General features: G+C 40.9%; 1 protein-coding gene and 1 non-coding gene across 2 annotated transcripts; both read left to right on the forward strand.

Annotated features, from left to right (window-relative positions):
* Positions 1-1,247: 1,247 nt before the first annotated feature.
* Positions 1,248-5,102, forward strand: SMIM28 (small integral membrane protein 28). The gene is made up of 2 exons (XM_055136740.1): positions 1,248-1,359; positions 4,719-5,102. Exons 1-2 carry the CDS (start codon positions 1,249-1,251, stop codon positions 5,100-5,102), a joined length of 495 nt encoding a protein of 164 aa, XP_054992715.1. The 5' UTR covers position 1,248.
* An 8,717-nt stretch (positions 5,103-13,819) lies between these two features.
* On the forward strand, positions 13,820-13,926 carry LOC129404585 (U6 spliceosomal RNA). Its single transcript, XR_008629976.1, has one exon. It is a non-coding gene; the product is annotated as a U6 spliceosomal RNA (small nuclear RNA).
* The last annotated feature ends 5,332 nt before the right edge of the window (positions 13,927-19,258 follow it).

Raw genomic sequence — 19,258 nt, forward strand, 5'->3', positions numbered from 1 at the left:
AATGTAGAAATTCTTTATTTAAAATTGCTCCCTACAATAATTGAAGATATTCATACGCTTTTAGGTGCTAAGTCCTGCAACGTTATTTTTAAAGTATTGTTTCAGTGGACTGAAGAGAAAGTATAGGAGATAAGGTGATAGCCTCGCATGCAGCTGTGCTCAGCTCCACCCCCAACCCTGCACATGGTCCTCTGAGCATCTGGTCCTCTATGTGTCTGCTAGGGGTCTCTCCTAAACATGGAGCAGGAATAGACTCTGAAAACCATTGGGTGTGGCCCAAACCACCTCTTCTAATTTTTTCAGCTTTACTATGCTATAACTGACACACATTCTTCAAATGTCATAATTCCATTGTCCACCACTGGAAATAGGAGTGAGGGCTTTTTCTACTTAGATTCTAATAGGTGAGGTGTCCTTGTTGGACCCCCCCCCCCAACACACACCCACAATGTCCAGAATTACACATTTTGACTCCACAAAACACTAAGGCTTATAAAATTAACTCATTAAGTCACATATTGGTGTATAACTTGTAAAAACATTCAAAATTTCTTAATTCTTGTTTGGTATAATTTTTCAACTTCATACAATAATCAAAAAGAAGACTATTGAGGCAATGGTAATTGGATGTTTCTTGTATTGAAACCAGCAGACATTCCATCCAGCCGATCTGAGCTATTGTCTGCCTGGCTTCCGTACAACTTTATCATTAGCATCCTTTCACCTAAATAATTCACTAAAATATTATTAATGAGCCTAGTTCTCTACCAGATACCCCTTCTCTCTGTATTAGAGAAAGCAGAAATAATTAAAGAATATTCAGTTCGGTTGTGTCTTTCTCCGTTCTGTTTTTCCCCGGGAGAGGCATGTGGGGAAGACAGAAAGAGGGTGTTATTTACATCTACATCAAATGCCTCCTTCACGGAGACTACTCACTGCCCTGTAATAATGTTCACGCAGACAAGTCCCCCTTATGAAAAGCTATTCCAGTATCTGATATCTGACACCGACCCTGAGTGACAGAAGCCACGGAAGGAAAGTCAGAGGCTAAATCTAAAGAGAGCCCCTCTTCTTCAGCGGTTCCTCTGGCTGCTTCCTTTTATTTTCCTGTTGCCACCCATCAGAGTGAGTTCATCAACAGCCATCAGCCCAGCAGAGCCAAGCTGGATCCCGGCCAACCACAGGCAGCGTTGTTGAAATCTGGGCAGAGGAGTGGACGGGTGGCCAGTGCATCAGTCCGATAAAGACATGCAGGAACTCCTGGGCAGCAGCTGGAGGAAGTTTGGACATGCTGGCCGGGGGACCTACGAGTGGTTAACTAGCGAACCGAGCCTTCCCCTTCTGGAGACCCAACTGCAGGTGAGTACCTGGTTGCTCTCCTCCCCCCCTAGACGCTCTTTGTTGTTTAGAAACCAACAAGGCCTGTCCTTTTAGGACACCTAAACCCGAAACTTAAAGTGGCAACCGTTTGTATTCTGAGTATGACAAAATACAAATTCACTAGCTGGCATGGTCAAAGAAAGGAACATAGAAGTTGAAATTTGCTGCAAATCCATTCGAAGAAGAACACCTGATAAATCCAGCAGAGCAGAGAGTAGGCATAGGAGTTGATACATTTTTATGCCTTGGTTGGACAGTTTTGTTTTGTGTTTGGTAAACAATAGGACAAATAGGACAAAACCCAAACTCCCCACAGTTCTGCTGTCTAGTAAGAGCTGTTCTATGACTTAGTGGGTGTGGCAGTCATGTATATGGGAAACTATCAATAACAATATTGTATATCACAGAACCTCATCCAAAGAAGTTAAAGGAAAAAAGAAACTTAGTGGAATCTAAGGATATTCCTTTGGGAAGGGGAACAGAGGGTTAAGGAGGCTTTGTTTGTCACTAAAAAAGACAGCTGCTGCTTTAGTTTGTCGGGGAAATCACCAGATATCTGTCTGAGGCAACATCAAGGAAAATATCTGTGGAAAGCCCCAAACTCAGAACTTTACATTCAGGTGGAAGAATAAGTGATAGCAATGGCACTAACGAAGTAAACAAACCTATTTGTTTTTGTTTGTTTCCTGGAAAATCATCTGATGAGATTTGCCATCTAAATTCTTTTGAAGGGAAAAGAAACTATGTGTGTATCTGTATCACTATACAGATTTGATATATTATCTAGATATAATAATGGTACCTCTTTCAACAGTTATCTCTTTAATTAGGTATTTCTTTACATTGTCCCCTAGATAATAAAATCTTGAGTCAAAATACACAAAGAAATATTGAGTGACAAGACCTCTTTAAGAGAAATGGAAAAATAAGAACATCTAACTATAGAAAAATATCCTTTTTTAAATCAAAAATTCCAAGACAATTTGAACCAATATACAACAAACTTAAGGATAACATCATAAATTTGTTCTTCTAGCTCTGTGCACTTACTAGCTGGAAAACAAACAATCAATCTCTCATAAAATTGTCCTCATCTACTTTTATCTATTTTAGTTATCTCAGCATTTGAACAGACCTAAGCAATAGGTATACCAAGCATAAGAGTGGTCTGTGACATTTCTTCTTTTATAAATGATTGCAATACTAATAATATTAAGTGACACAGGTCTTATGTCAAATCTTTTCAAAAAAATTTTTTCTGTGTATATTTTACTCATAAGATACAATATAGTATTTAACATTTAATGCCTTCAACAGATTAGAAGCTATTATCCATATTGTGGATGGAAAATACAGACAATTATGTAAGGCAAAATGGTCCATGATTATCAAGATTGAAGAATGATTGTTTTCAGTATTAAAATAAATAATAACTTGAACTTTTTAATGATTCATTTAGAATGAGGAAATAAAATGAAATTGCTTTTTGGATTCCAACTTGATTTTTTAATGATGGTAGCAAATTTATTTATGAGTTCATCTACTCATTGCTATTCATCGTAATCAAAGCTGTAAACATCACAATATGTTTTAGGTTATACTTAGTACAAGTATTTTATGTACATTATATTTTCTAGTAGCATTCACAAATTTCTATACTCCTGGTTATATTTAGTATTTTATTGGTTTTACTGAATTTGACCATTTGTGTCCCTGACATATAAATATACAAATCCCTATCATTCACAGTGATTTATACACTGATTCTGTAACTTCTCATGATAGCCCTTAAAAAAAATGTTATTTTTCCCACTTCATGGGGAAGAGAGCCCAGATCAAGAACGCACTGTCCATGTCATTTATATTTAAAGATCAGACTAGGATTTCAAAGGCAGGGCTATTGAACCAAAGATAATGCTCTGCTTCCCAATCCCCTGCTAAAAAATATCCTTTAATTTGTATTACTTTAAGGTAAATTTCTTAGGTCATATTTTATATTTTCATAGCAATATAAATGTAGCAATAAAAATACTTTAAAAATCTACTTTTGAGTCAAAATAACACACTGTCATAAACACACTGTCATAAACTCTTTAGGAAGTAAAAATATAGAAACACACTAGATCTGCCATGCCTTTAAAAAATCATGACATGAGGCAAATACGTTTGTTCGTTCCACCTAAATCAAGGCAAGAACCCTAACTCCCTAACTCATACTTTTCTTTTTCTTTTTTTTTTTGGTTTTTGGGCCACACCCATCTATGCTCAGGGGTTACTCCTGGCTCCTCACTCAGGAATTACTCCTGGTGGTGCTTGGGGGACCATATGGGATGCCAAAAATTGAACCTGGGTTGGCCACATGCAAGGCAAATGCCCTACCCACCATACTATCACTCCAACCTCCCCTAACTCATACTTTTTTATATTTGAGTAATCATAGAGCTTAATGTTTTTTGTTCAAAACACAATTACAAGACATTATACTATTTTCCTTTCTTCTGTAATAGTTGGGTGTAAACACTTAAGGCCTGGCAAGCTACCAGTGGTATATTCCATATGCCAGAAACAGTAACGAGTCTTACAATGGAGACGTTACTGGTGTCTGCTCGAGCAAATCGATGAGCAACCGCATGACAGTGATACAGTGATACAGTGATGCTTTTACAGAATTAGAGAAATTTTAAAATATTTTACTATTTCTAGGAGTTTATTTAAAACAAATCTGTGTAGTTTGGAACAATATCATTCCATATTGCTTTTCTACCTTGCACTCTTCATTTCTTTTATATAATTTATTTAGTGAGGAACCACTTGTGAGTCTTGTGAGTTACTATTAAAAACCCAATGCCTTCTAATTTGCCTAAGAATTTATCTTCAATTCTTTTTAAATAATTCTAAAAGTCCCACATTTTTCTTAAAAATATTGCAAAAATAAATCAGAGGAACTTCTAAAAATCTCATTAATATTAGCCTTCAGCTTTCAAAACAGATTTCAAGTAATTGACCTGTGAGATGAGCACATAACAATGTCATCTTTATGACTAAAGAACTTACGTCGCTTATCCTTCTGTAGCTATGAATATGACTGTCCTGATGGTAAATTGAATAAATGCATCAGTATACCTGAACAATTTAAATTCATGCTCTACCATGTCAAGTCACTTGATTTCATACAAGCTCAAGCTCCTTGGCTTCAGTGAATGGATAAAGTGAAGTACTTCTAGAGGGAGTACTAATAAAAAGAATAATAAAGTGTGGGGAAAAGGCAAAGGTTCTAGAAATAATTTAGAAATCATTTTTCCAGCACCTCCTAACTCACTTTTGTTGGCTAACACCAGGGCACGCAGAAAATAAGTTCTACCCAAGAAGATGTGGAGCCATTCCTGTGCATTCTTCTCCCAGCTACCATCCTGCTCTTCCTGGCCTTTCTGTTGCTGTTCCTGTACCACCACTGCAAGGCTGCACGGCCCCAGGGCCAGGTCTTCAGCATTGACCTTACAGAGCACCCCACAGCTGGAGAGGTCACTGACTTTCTGCCGGCATTGCCATGGAACAGTGAGCAGAACATCCCCTACTCTCCTCTGCCCCGGGAGGTGGCCCTGGTCTCCGTGTGCCTGCCCCCCTCTTATGAAGAGGCCACCAGGAATGCCCCCAGGGAAGAGACCCTGCACTATGTCCTTCAGTGTGAAGAGAGTTTGCCTGGACTGGAAGAGCAGATCTAAAATGCTCTTGGGGACCACGGAGAGCACAGCTCTGGGCAGGAGAGATTGCCAGGGGTTAAGGTGCTTGCTTTGCATGCAGCCAAACCCAGTTTGATTCCCAGGAACACATAGGTGGTCACCTTGAAGCCCCGCTCAGAGTCAAGACTAGCCCCTGAGCATTGCCAAGAGTGGCCCCCAAATCCCAACCCCTCCCAAAACACACAGTTCTCTTGGAAAATCCTTCAGAGAATCCAAGGGAGAAGGAAGAAGGTGTCTAGACCCAAGAACCCGTTCCTTCTTGGCTAGATGAGACCCCTGGGGCAGGGGAAGAGCTTGACCAATGTCAATCCAGTTAGTCCATGTTCAGGTTCCTGAGGAGACATTTCTCCTCAGGTTGTTCTAAAGATGACTGGGCTCTCATAGGTATGCAGCACCCTGAGAGAGATGTGGAAGATTGATGGGAGCTGAAAAATCAATTAGAATTACTAATGATCACAGGAACTAATTGGAAAGGAAGGAAACCTGAAAAAAAAAAAACAACCTAGACAAACTACTTGCCACGGACTAACTTGGCTTCTTGCACAAGTTTTTTCAGGGCCTCTTGGTTCCACTTCTGTGTGAGGGCTTTAGACAGCATCGGGAGTTGTAGAAGGAGAAATAAACATGTCTGAATCACTCTAGAGTGGTCAATTGTGTTGTAAATCTAGCTCAATAATGCTTCCATATTAGACATTTACAAGCATTTTTGTTATGAAGTTCTTTATTACAAAATAATAAAGTTCTCAAAGTTATCTTCTTCATAGAGTTGTTCTTTTGTTGCTTTTGTTTGGGGGAGCCACACTTAGCAGTTCTCAGGAATCAGTCCTGGAGAGACTTGGGAGTCCTTAGAGGGTGTGGGGGATCGAACCTGGGTCAGTCACATGCAAGGCAAATGCCTACCCGCTGTCCTATCTCTCTTGCGTTGCTCTTGAGTTATTCTTCCATCATGATTTGATCCCCAGAGTTGTGAGAATGTTTCCCACTAGAATATCGTGGATCATCCTATAGCATCATCACAGAACAAAGAGTTGCTGATATGACACCTTATCTGAGGTGACAGGTCAAGGCCTGAAAATGTGGATATTTTCACATTTAAACTGTGCAATCAGTTTAATATTGAAAAGTAAAGGTCAAAAGGATGGATCACAAATCAAAGAGAAACAGATTAGCTTGTACAGAGACACTATACATCACTGTCTGTAGCACTGTCATCCTGTTAATCCATTTGCTCAAGTGGGCACCAGTAATGTTTTCATTGTGAGACTTGTTGTTACTGTTTTTGGCATATTGAATATGCCACGGAGAGCTTGCCAGGCTCTGCCCTGTGGGCAGAATACTCTCTGTAGCTTGCTGGGCTCTCCAAGAGGGGCAGAGGAATCGAACCTGGGTCGGCCATGTGCAAGGCAAATGCCCTACCTGCTGTGCTGTCACTCCAGTCCTTTAATATTAATACTAATTTTAACAAGAGAACATATTTCTTGCCACCATAAGCCCTTTTAACCAAGTGTATTACTAATAGAGAAAAATATTCCAACTGCTAGAGTTTCTAAGGCTATTAAGGAAATGCTTGAGTAAACCCCTGGGTGGGGCAATCTCTCCCACCACCGTCTGCTTATCAGGCAGGGAGTAGCCCCTGAGCACAGCTGGGTAAGGCCCCTAAACTAAAAATAAAGTGTCTGAATCAGACATTTAACATTTAAGTCAATACTTGGACTCATTTAAAATATTATCAATGATCTGGAGAAGAAAATGTTTTCTCTTATGGAAACAAGCTGATGCAATACAGAAAAAAAAAACAAAAACCATTAACCAGAAGTTGCCAAACCATAGCCCACAGTCAAAGCCCACTTGCAATCTGTTCCTGTACATCCTGAGAAAGAAGGACCGCTTTGACAATTTTAAAACAGTTAAGAAAAAATAGTATTTCAGGACACAGGAAAACTGCAGGCATTCAACTCTTATTGGAACCCAGCCCCATGCTGATGGCTGCTGGGGTAGAATTGAGTCGATCGACCCATCAGAGACTGACTTTCAAAGCCAAAACATCGACTTCCTAGTCCTTTAAAAAGAAAGTTTGCTGATCTATAGACCAGTGGATTTCAACCCTTCTAGAACTGCTGACAGCAGGCCCCACCAGCCCAATTAAACGAAAATAAGAACAACAACAACAAAAAGTAAATTCCAATGTGGATAGATGTAACCAGGTTATAGAAAACCAGATCTGTAAATCTAGCTTTGAGCCATCCCTTCTAAGCCCATATTCTCTGATCTCTTTCCTGAAGCCATCAGCCTTGTGTGCAGCTGCCACCAATTCAATTTGCAAAGCGGGATCTGTGCGCAGAATATTAGGAGCCACCGTGCAAATAGTACAGCCTTGTTTAAATGTTGACCCAAGTGGCAAACATGGGCAGCGATGGTTGCTAGCTCTCCAAAAACACAGAGTGGAGCTGAAAATTCACAAGCAAAAGAATGAAATTGTGAACAGTTAAGACGTTTTGGGAGGCCAGAGCCATGACACCGTAGGTAGTACAGTTGTCAGGAGTGAGCCCTGAGAACAGTCAGGAGTAAGCCATGAGCATTGCTGGGTGTGGCCTCAAAACAAAAACAAACAACAAAAGAAGTCTTTGTGGAAGGAAATAATTGCAACCAGAAAAGATGTTAGAACAGGAGGGAATGTGATAGAAACAGTGAATAGAATGTGGGGATTTCCCTTAAGTTCTACAGTGGACCTGAAAATATCATGAAGGATCAATTTTAGAAAAAGACAAAGATGCTGGAGCTGTAGTACATCAGGAAGGCTGTTTGTCTTGCACATGGTCGTCATCTGGGTTCAATCCCCAGCATCCATATGGTTCCCCAAGTACCGCCAGTAGTAATTCCTGAGTGCAGAGCCAGGAGTAACCCCTGAGCATCGCTGAGCATCAGTGGGTGTGACCCAAAAGTAAAAAGAGGAAAGAAAGAAAGAAAGAAAGAAAGAAAGAAAGAAAGAAAGAAAGGAAAGAAAGAAAGAAGAAAGAAAGAAAGAAAGAAAGAAAGAAAGAAAGAAAGAAAGAAAGAAAGAAAGAAAGAAGAAGGGAGGGAGGGAGGGAGGGAGGGAGGGGGGGAGGGAGGGAAGGAAGAAGGAAGGAAGGAAGGAAGGAAGGAAGGAAGGAAGGAAGGAAGGAAGGAAGGAAGGAAGGAAGGAGGAAGGAAAAAGGAAGGAAGGAAGGAAGGAAGGAAGGAAGGAAGGAAGGAAGGAAGGAAGGAAGGAAGGAAGGAAGGAAGAGAAAGAGAAAAAGAGAAAGAGAGAAAGAGAGAAAAAAGAGAGAGAGAAAGAAAGAAAGAGAAAGAAAGAAAGAAAGAAAGAAAGAAAGAAAGAAAGAAAGAAAGAAAGAAAGAAAGGAAAGAAAGAAAGAAAGAAAAGAAAGAAAGAAAGAAAGGAAGGAAGGAAGAAAGGAAGGAAGGAAGGAAGGAAGGAAGGAAGGAAGAAGGAAGGAAGGAAGGAGGAAGGAAGGAAGGAAGGAAGGAAGGAAGGAAGGAAGGAAGGAAGAAGGAAGGAAGAGAAAGAGAGAAAGAAAGAGAAAAAAGAAAGAGAAAAAAGAAAGAGAAAGAAAGAAAGAAAGAAAGAAAGAAAGAAAGAAAGAAAGAAGAAAGAAAGAAAGAAAGAAAGAAAGAAAGAAAGAAAGAAAGAAAGAAAGAAAGAAAGAAAGAAAGAAAGAAAGAAAAAAAGAAAGAAAGAAAGAAAAAGAAATCCACCATCTGGTTTGGCTCCTAAGAAAACCTGAAGATCAGTGTTTCATTCTAACAATCAAAAAAGTGAAATGCACATCAACAACTCTCTTAAAACCAGCAGAAATCCCAATTCATGAAAGTGCTACAATAAAATGCACACACCCACAGAATAGCAGACAGGGAAACACAAAAAGTCACAACTTACTGTAGCAGATACTCATGTACAGAAACCTCAGGACCAAGCATCCAGGAGATGCCGAGCTGGAATTGCAGGAAGGAAGGAAGGAAGGAAGGAAGGAAGGAAGGAAGGAAGGAAGGAAGGAAGGAAGGAAGGAAGGAAGGAAGGAAGGAAGGAAGGAAGGAAGGAAGGAAGGAAGGAAAGAAGGAAGGAAGGAAGAAGGAGAGAGAGAAAGAAAGAGAGAGAGAGGAAGGAAGGAAAAGACAAAAAGGAAAGAAAACCAGAGAAAAAGAATGTAAAAAAAGAAGCCAAGGAATATTTTGAGATGATAATAAATGGATTTCTTTAATTCATGAAGCTAAGAGAACAAGAAGAAGGAATAATACCAAGAAGAAAAATGGCTGTATCTGAAAAGAAAAATGCTCAAAGAAGCCAGAGGGAAAAATACCATAGCAAAGATCAGAATAACTTCTCTTAGAAAGGGTTAAGGAAAGAAATCACTAACCTGAATTCTATGCTATGAAAAGGAATTTCTCAAAAGTGAAAAATGTGTTCTCTTAGACCAACAAGAATGAAGGGAATTTGGGCCAGAGCGATAGCACAGGGGGTAGGGCGTTTGTCCTGCACATGGCCAACCCAGGTTTGATCCCTGGCATCCCATACGGCCCCCAAGCACTGCTAGGGGTAATTCCTGAGTGCATAGCCAGGAGTAATCGCTGGGTGTGACCCAAAAATGAAAAAAAAAAGAATTAAGGGAATTTGCCATGAATAGATTTTTTTTACAAGAGATAGAAAAAATATATATATATATATTTTGCTTTTTGGGTCACACCCGGCGATGCTCAGGGGTTACTCCTGGCTCTTCATCAGGAATTACTCCTGGCCGTGCTCAGGGGACCATATGGGATGCTGGGATTTGAACCCGGGTTGGCCGCGTGCAAGGCAAACGCCCTACCCACTGTGCTATTGCTCCAGCCCTATAAAAATAGATTATTAAGTGAGAAAAAATGATATAGGTTTAAAATTCAGAATAAAAAAGAAAAAGATTCAAGAAGGAATAAGTAAAAATAAAATTGAAGATTTTCCTATCTTAGTTTCTCTACCAGATACCAATTTATTAAAAATAATAGCAACAGCAAAATATTTTGTGATTATAGCTTATGAATAATTAAAATGAATAACAGCAATGATATGAGGTGGGAAGGAGGAAATAAGAATATTTTATAATCACGAGGTACATCTACTCTGTGTGAAGCTGTATAGTGTTATTTGAAAATAAACTTAGCTTAGTTATAATCATATATTGTAATCTCAAGTACAACTATTAGGAAAATTTCCTCTTTGCCAGTAATAGAATTGAAGACCAGGAAGAAAGCTCAAAGAGCTCGTGATCTGGCTTTGCACACTGGAGTCTGGGTTCGAGCTGTGGTCCACATATTCCCCCATGCCTCCTAATATGGCGGGTGGGACTCAATAACAAACCCAAATCAAAAACTAGTAGTAAGTATACTTGATAAGCTAAGAAGTAAAAGTAAATGGAATCCCATAAATGCTTATTTTTAAACACAGAAGGTGAGAAAGAATGAAGAAAAAAACTACGGGTCAACAGCACAAACAGAAAATAATAATAAATATGGTGACTTTTAACCCAACCATATAAATTTTAATGGCTAATATACACTGATTAAAAAACAGATAAACACGAACAGCTTTGTGAAAGGTCTATCTAACGGATATTCAATAAAGCATTTAAAAAAAGAATAAAGCAAATGAACAGCAAACACACACACACACACAGAAATCCTCACGGTCCCCCAAACACCACCAGGAAATGGTCCCTGAGCACCAAATTAGTGCTATCCCCTGAACGCAAGACCTGGTATGAACCCAAAACAAAACAAATCAAAGGAAAAAACAAACCATGATTTAGAAGATCCCATGATCCAGACATACTGCTCAACTTTTCCTTCATTCTGGAGTCAATTCCTAACCTACCTGTCCCACTCCTTGGATACATACTGAATATGTACATTCAAACTCAAGAGTGGGGGTGCCCAGGGAGACCATTATGTAGAACCTGCAAACAGACTGAAAATGAACACTTCACGGAAAATGCTCCAGAACATGGAAAATAGCTCCTCTCTCAGAAGCAAAAACATTAAAACACTGTAATACCTCTATCCTACAAAAATCCAATTCCTTCCCTTTCTTTCCTTTGATTCAATCAACAATATGATCACTTATTGCAACAGTACAAGCCCCATACCTAAATGTTAATTAACATGTTAACTGCCTTAAATTGTTAAGAAATGGTCCTTCAGTAAGCAATCTATCAGAAGCTTTTTCTCTTAGCCACAGCAAGGATCCTACTTCTTCGAAAAATGTATTGAGAATGTGAGCTATCTAGTTATGCCTTGGTAGTCTACTTTTACTTCAAAGTATAAAATGCTTAAAATTAGTATGGATTTTCCCTCTCCTTTTTTTGGTAAAACATTTAACCACCACCCATCTCAGAAGTTATATCAAGATTGATATTGATTAGAATGAATGTTTTAATTTTTAAAGAAACCTCCAGCTAGACCCTAATGTTCTTATCCTCAGACCCACATTCAATAAATGTTTCTTTCTCTCCTGTGTCCCAGGAGGAAAATGGTACACAGGTGCGCCTAAACACTCACACTCACTATTTATGTGTCTGATAAATTCTGGACAGTATTCATTCAACATTTATCAAGCAATCAGGATCAACAAATGAGCCAACTGCTTGGTATAAAAGGGAGTTCGTAGTCAGTCTGTGCCTAAATAATGGATGACTATCACAATTCTCACCAAAACAAAAAGAAAATATAGGAAGAGGGGAGAAAATTGCACTTCCTACCATAAGACCCATTGTTACCATTTTACCATTATTATTTTGAGATAGTAATAACTATAAAAAGACCAAATATTTCATGTACAGGTATAAAAGACCAAATATCTCATGTGCAGGTATAAAAATGACCCCCAAGGAATGACAACTTGACAGTCAAGTATGTGGAAACTAAATTTTATTCATTGGAAACCCGAGGTTTCAACTGTCAGGAGTCTGATAACTCCTACTGTCAGACTATACATAGGTGATACCCTTCCAGTTATTGTTCCTGGAAAACAAGTTATCCCAAAGTTTATTTAAGCTATCTTAAGAGGGATGGTAATATGTGCACAGTGACTTTAGACACCATGGGGCTTGAGTGGAAGTTTCAAGGCTGTCTAGAGATGACTATGTGGCAGGGACTTGTATTGTGCAAACATGGCTCACTCACATGTGTGGAGGTTGGTGCCTCACCAGGACACCAGCCAGAAACTCACATTTGTCCATGTGGATACTCGGGCTTCCCCATAGGACCGTTACTAGATTCAAAGAGTGAGTATCCCAGAAAACCAGTTGAAAGCCTTTCATGATCCAGCCATGAAAGTCACAGATACCTCTGGCATAGTCACAAGACTTCCGGGTTTCAAGGAAAGGGTGCTATGTCAAAGTTGCATTATGAAAGCAATGTGTTGGACGGGTTATCATGTCCTTGCTGTCCTCAGAAAATAAAATCTGACACAAATATGAAATACCTAATCAACAAATTACAACAGCCACTTATTGGTGCTTCTCTCAAGCATTTGAACTCTCCTTTGATCACATTGGTATACACACAGTGCGTTCATACTGGGACTTACACACTTGGAATGAGACAAGTCCTGTGACTTCATTCAATTTATGGGTGGAAATGACTGTAATTTGCTGCAGAGCACACTTACGGTACAGCCTCATGATTCGGGAATTGTGTGTTTACAAATTCTCCTACTTGCTAAAGTGTATTTCTAACTCTGAAATCAATACAGCACCTCCTCCGGGGCTGGTGGGCATGCACTTTCTGAGAGAGGTGAAACCTTTTAGTTGCAGGATGCTAAAAGGCAGAACAAAGGATGCTGAGGCAGAACAAAGCAAAGCACTGCCTTCAGTTTTAGCTCTCATACTGTAAGCGTGTCTTTTTCTGTCCACTTAGTACCATTTTATAATTATTTTTTGTCCATATGGGGGCAGTTTACTGGTGATTTTATTGTTTAAACCTGTCCCCAAGATAGCACTGAGGTACGCTTCAGAACCAGCAGGTGCAGTTTGAATGTTCTTTTGGGGAGAAAATACGTGTGTTAGACAAACTTCATTAAGGCATGAGCTAGAGTAATGAGTCTAAGTTCCAATAATGAAACAACAATACATCTCACACAAAGTATTTTTATACAATAGCCTTTCTAAACAAGGTAATATATTGATTAATGGTTGTTGAAATACGTCTATAAGCTTGCAGGAACCTAATCCTTTATTTCCTCTAGAAGCAATGCTTCAATATTCACTAATTCAGTGTTTAAAGTGACTAAATTAAACGAAACAACCTCAAATTCCCCCCCTGAGAAGAATTACGAGGTACTTGTTGATATAAAGGTACCAATGGTCTATTGGTACCATTGCCTGCTATAAAACTTAAAGTATCTTTTTCAGTGTCACATAGACCCTATTGACTAAAAATGATCCAACAGGGTGCAGAGAGATAGTTCCATGGAATGAGAGTATACTTTGCATATGGGACAGTCGGGTTTGATCCCCAGCACTGCAGGGTTCCCTTAATTCCTTGTAATTTCCCAAGTACAGAGCTGGAAAGAGCCCCTGAGCACTGTCAGGTGAGTCCCAGAAAGCAAACAAACGAAAAAAAAAGACAAATAGCAAGACATAAAAGAGGTGAAAAGATATTCCATGTTCATAGACGGGAAGAATGTCTAGGAACTCACTTTGGCAGCTCACGTACTAATATAGGAACAATACAGAGAAGATTAGCGAAGCCCCTGTGTAAGGGTGACATGCAAATTTGTGAAGCACAGACAGGAGGGAAAAATATAGTCAAAATGTCCACCTTCTAATGCACAGCTGGTGCAATGAGTACCAGCGGTGTGGCCCACAAAATAGAAAAACCAAAATCAAAAATATGAACTACCAGAAAGAACAGTTTTGCCATAGCCAACAAGAAAACTGGGTCATTTTGATCCAGTGATATTATAAATGAATATGAATTTTATTAAGCTTATTTTAACTGAAATCCTATTATTTTCAGATAAGCCATTTTCTTTCCTTCCTTCTGTTGTTTTATGTCACTAATTACCACCTAGTAAATATAGATAATTTAACCCAGTCACCTGCTGTTATCTCATTGTACATTTCACACCCTATAAAGTGAATGTCTCCAAATTTAACCTCAGCTTTCCTACAAATCAAATGCCCTCTTCCCTCAAGGCACCAATAACTATAAGAGATACTCTGCAGGTGAAAAGACAACCTGCTTCTTAAGCAACAATGTAAATTACTTTCTTTTCCACATTAAAAAAAAATTAAACCAACAAAAACCAAAAAACCAAAACCCTTTAGTAAAATTGTGATCTCAACCTTCAAAGTGAGCTAAGGAAGAGGCCACATCTGTTACAGATGTAAAAATTAACAGGTAATTTTAAAAATTGAGTCAAATTCACTATTCAGTTTTCACTAAAATAATTCAGACCTAGTACTGTATAATAATAAATTTGACGTGAATACTATGAGTGCCATGTGTCTGCAAACTACCCCCCATTTGTTTGAGAAAGGATAAACATTGCAAGGTCTGCTTCAAAAGCCCAGGCCCTACATAGCAGCATTATTCACAGTGAAAAAAGAAGGAAGAACTGAAGCTTGCGATACCACAAAAGATGGGTGAACACATAACACTTAAAAAAAAGAAAAGAAAAGAAAAGAAAAGAAAAGAAAAGAAAAGAAAAGAAAAAGAAGAGAAAAGAAAAGAAAAGAAAGAGAAAGAAGGGGGAAAAGTCCACTACAAAAACACACGTACTGCATGGTTTTGAATATATGAAATGTCCAGCGAACTACAGAGGCAGAGATCAGTGAGCTGGGAACAGGGAGACTACTGTCTAAACTGTGATGGAGTGATTGAAAGTTCTGGAATTAAGAAGTGGTGATGGTTGTACCACACTGAGAATGTACTAAAAAGCACTATAAAGTACACTATATGATGGTAAAATTTATGTCAGCACTGTAGCACTGTCGTCCCGTTGTTCATCAATTTGCTTGAGCGGGCACCAGTAACGTCTCCATTGTGAGCCTTGTTGTTACTGTTTTTGGCATATCGAATACGATGGGTAGCTTGCCAGGCTCTGCTATGGGGGCGGGATACTCTTGGTAGCTTGCCGGGCTTTCCAAGAGGGACGGAGGAATCGAACTGGGCTCGGCCGCATGCAAGGCAAATGCCCTACCTGCTGTGCTATGGCTCCAGTGCCCCCATTTTTTAAAATTTATGTTATGAGAATTATATCTCAAAAAATTTAGGGGCAGGAGAGACAGCACAATGGGTTGAGCACATGCTTTGCAGGCTCTAGGAGGCCTGAGTTTCATCTCTGTGGCAGCATGACCCTTGAGCACCTCTGGGAGTGATCCCCTGAGCACTGAACCAGGAGTAGTCCAGCACAACCAAAAACCAAACAAGCAAATAGAACTTCACAGCACTTGGGCCAGAGAGATAGTACAGCAGGTAGGATGCTTGCCTTGCACGTGGTCAAGCCAGATTTTATCCTGGGAATACTATATAGTTCCCTGAGCCCTTGAGTAATCCCTATGTCATCCCTAAACCAGGAGTAAGCCCAGAGCACTGCTGGGTGTGGCTCAAAACCCAAACAAAATAATTCAAAGTGTCTAGGTACACCTACTAGGTTTTCTGTTAAAAAAAAATCCAGCAGATAAATACAGGTATTGGTGGAGCTATGGAGAAACAGCATATAGCATGCCTACACATGCTAGGGAAAAATGCTAATTGATACAGCCACTTGAAAACATAGCCTACCCATTCCTCAAAGTGACACATGGATTTAGCTTTGTGCTTGCCTTTTGGCAGCCCCGCCCTGCGCTGTTAGGATATTACCAGTCCAACTAGCAATTCTACTCTGAAGTGCTTATCCATGAAAAGTGAAAACACAAGAAGATACAGAAACCTGACCTAAATACTAATAGCAGCACAATTCATAATAGACAAAAGTCTGGAACAAGTTAAATATCCACACACTGAGAAGTGAATCAACCATTTCTAAAATGAAGTCTCTTTCAGCCATAAAAGATGAAGGTCTACACACATGCTACAACATGGATGAACCTTGAAAACATGTTGCTAGGTGAAAGAAATGAGACAGACAGGACGATATGTTACATACTATAGTCTTCAAGGTTCTCCCCCATTTCGTGTGTTGAAAACCTGCCCAGTAAGAGGCTACTTGGGACTCTGGGGTGATTAGATAATGAGGGCAGAGCTCTCATAATGTAGTAAGAGCTCTCCTAAGCCAGAGGGCTGGAGAGACAGTTGAGTGGGCTGAGTGTGTGCACTACATACAGAAGGTTCATTTTCTTACACCACATAGTTTTACAAGCATGGCCTGGAACAAACCCTGAGTCCTCAGCCAGGAGTAGCCTTCCAACACTGCCAAATGTGGCTCGAAGAAATAAAAAAATAAATGAAAATTCATCACCATCATCATCATCATCATCATCATCGCGTTAATTGTCGAATTTCTCGAACGGTCTCAGTGACATCTCCATCCATCCTAGTCCTGAGATTTTAGCTCTCTCTACTCATCCTTCTCAATGATGCTGCATTGGAGGCTCTTTCAGGATCAGGGGAATGAGACCCAGCTTGTTACTGGTTTTGCATATTAATACACCATTGGGACCTTTCGAGTCTCTCCCATGTGGGCAAGAAACTCCCGGTAGTTTGCCAGGTTCTCCCAGAGGGAGAAATAGGCTCTAAGATGTCACCCGGGAGCTTGGCTTAATAGTCTTTGGATGTTGGCCCTTGGTGGGATTACACGGCGCCGGGGTCAGTCCCTGGGTGTGACCACCTAGCTACTGGGAAATGGGAAATCTGGGCAGAGGAGGCCCAGTCCCCATCTGAGCAGGCTTGGAGGTCTCAGCCCCGGGTCCCACACACCTGGGTTCCTCTGCTGGTACCTTCATGCGTGAGGCTCATCCAAACATGTGGAGAGGGGCCTTGAGCATGGCTATGGCTAGGCTCCAGAGGCCTTCGGCTGCTAGGAGCTCTGCTCGGGGCAGAGAGGGAAGCTGGAGCCCATCCCCTCTGAGGGGCCCCGGGGAAGACATGAAAATTAAAAGGCCCAAAGAAGTGTGTGCTTTGCATGCAGCAGACCCAGGTACATCAATAGGGAAGAAGCCAGCGCTCAGTGAGAAAGTTTTAGAAGCATGACATATTGATATATTGATGGCAGCAGACTCAGCCAAGTGCCAAGGACTGGAACCAGAATAAAGGTGAGGGCTCAGTTTTATCGAATATCTGATGGGAATAGAGGCCCTTGTAGGCAGCAGGCACGCAATTACAGAAGCAGGAATTCCTCAGTGTGTTACATGCAAAGTCGAATCAGCACCCTTTATTTCAAGGACACTCAGAGCCAACTCTTCAGTCACACGGCAAGGGGTTATCTAGAGGCTGTTGGGCACTAAATACACTAGAGTTGCAGTATGTTTCTAGAAGCCTTTCATTTCTCCTGCTGCTCAGCTGTTCATGAGCAGGGGCTTAATTTTCTCATTGCATATTCGGCCCCCCATGGTCCCCCAAGGACTGAGTACCAAGTGTAGCTCTAACATCAAAGAGATACATTTCATATATATATATATACACACACATATATATGTACATATACATATATATATATATATATAAAAGAGACCAGAGGAAAAGGCCCTTGTCCCTTCTGTCCTCTAAGACTCAGGCTGGCAGTCTGCCACTCAGGAAGGCCTGATTGTGTTGGCATCATGATCTCCAACTGCCAGCTTCTAGAACCGAGACAACTAAATTTCTGCCTTTATAAGTTGGCCAGTGTCTGGTAGTTTGTTACAGCACTTCCCATGTATCGAGACTATATGATCCCATTCATATGAGGTGCAGAACCCACAAATTTAGACACAGAGGGCAGATGTGCAGTTTCTTTGGGCTGAGGAATGAGTTGGGGAAGTCTTTGGCATTCTAAATCATATCTATTTTTATATGTATATATACATATGTATATTGTTTTTTTGGATCACACCCAGCAATGCACAGGGGTTACTCCTGGCTCTGCACTCAGGAATTACTGCTGGCAGTGCTCAGGGGACTATATAGGATGCTGGGGATCAAACCCCGGCCCACGGAGTGCAAGGCAAATGCCCCTACCCGCTGTGCTATCACTCCAGCCTGTAAATTATATCTTAATAAACTTCTTAGAGAAGGTAGAGAAGTAAATCTCAGCCAAAAAAAAAGAAGAAGAAGAAAAGAAAATTCAGCACAAATCTGGCTGCTGTCCTTGCTTTTTCTTTGCCCTCCAGCTCAGTCTATTAAATTTCACAGGATGACTCAGTGGCCTTGGGGTTTCTGGGAAAGGCCTGGAACTCTCCAGGCCCTTGGTGGTCCCGCCCATCTCCATCCATCGGTCCTGCTTAGAACCCAAGGGGATGATGGGACCTAGATCACCTTCTAGGTGTGATGAGGACCCTTGGCCACAGTTGGGCCCCCAGAGCAACCTCCATGTGAAGTCAAACTCCACTCACGTTGGGGCCGCAGCGGTAGCACAGCGGGTGGGGCGCTGTCCTTGCACACACCGCCAACCTGGGTCCGCCCAGCACCCTAGGAGTGATCCCTGAGCTCAGAGCCACGAGTAAGTCCTGAATCCCACCAGGTGTGCAACCCCACCCCGCCCCCCAGCCAAAAAAAAAAAAATGCTAGTTAGGACTTTGCCTTGCATGGAGTTTAATCCCCGGGACTCCAAATGGTCTCCTGAGCACCACCAGGAGTGACCCCTGAGCGCAGACTCAGGAATAAGCCCCGTACACCAGTGACTCTGATTAAAAAATCAAAGCAATAAAAACGAAGTTAAAAAAAATCTAAAATATATATATAATAGATTGCATGAACGGTGAGCAGGCTCTCCGCGGTCGCTGTTGGCTGGGTACACCCACGAGGGACCTGTTTGCCTGCGCCGGTCCCCGGAATCAGACCGGGTCTGCAGAACCTGTTCCGAGCAGGTGTGGGGCGCGCAGGAGACGTCCCCGAACCGGTTTCACCAGAACCCGGCCAGCAGAGCTGCTCTGTCCACCTGCCACCGCGCCCGCCGCGCTCCTCCAGCCTCCGCCTCTGCGTGCTGGTTA

Source organism: Sorex araneus, chromosome 4 (assembly GCF_027595985.1).
Source record: "Sorex araneus isolate mSorAra2 chromosome 4, mSorAra2.pri, whole genome shotgun sequence".
Taxonomy (NCBI): domain Eukaryota; kingdom Metazoa; phylum Chordata; class Mammalia; order Eulipotyphla; family Soricidae; genus Sorex; species Sorex araneus.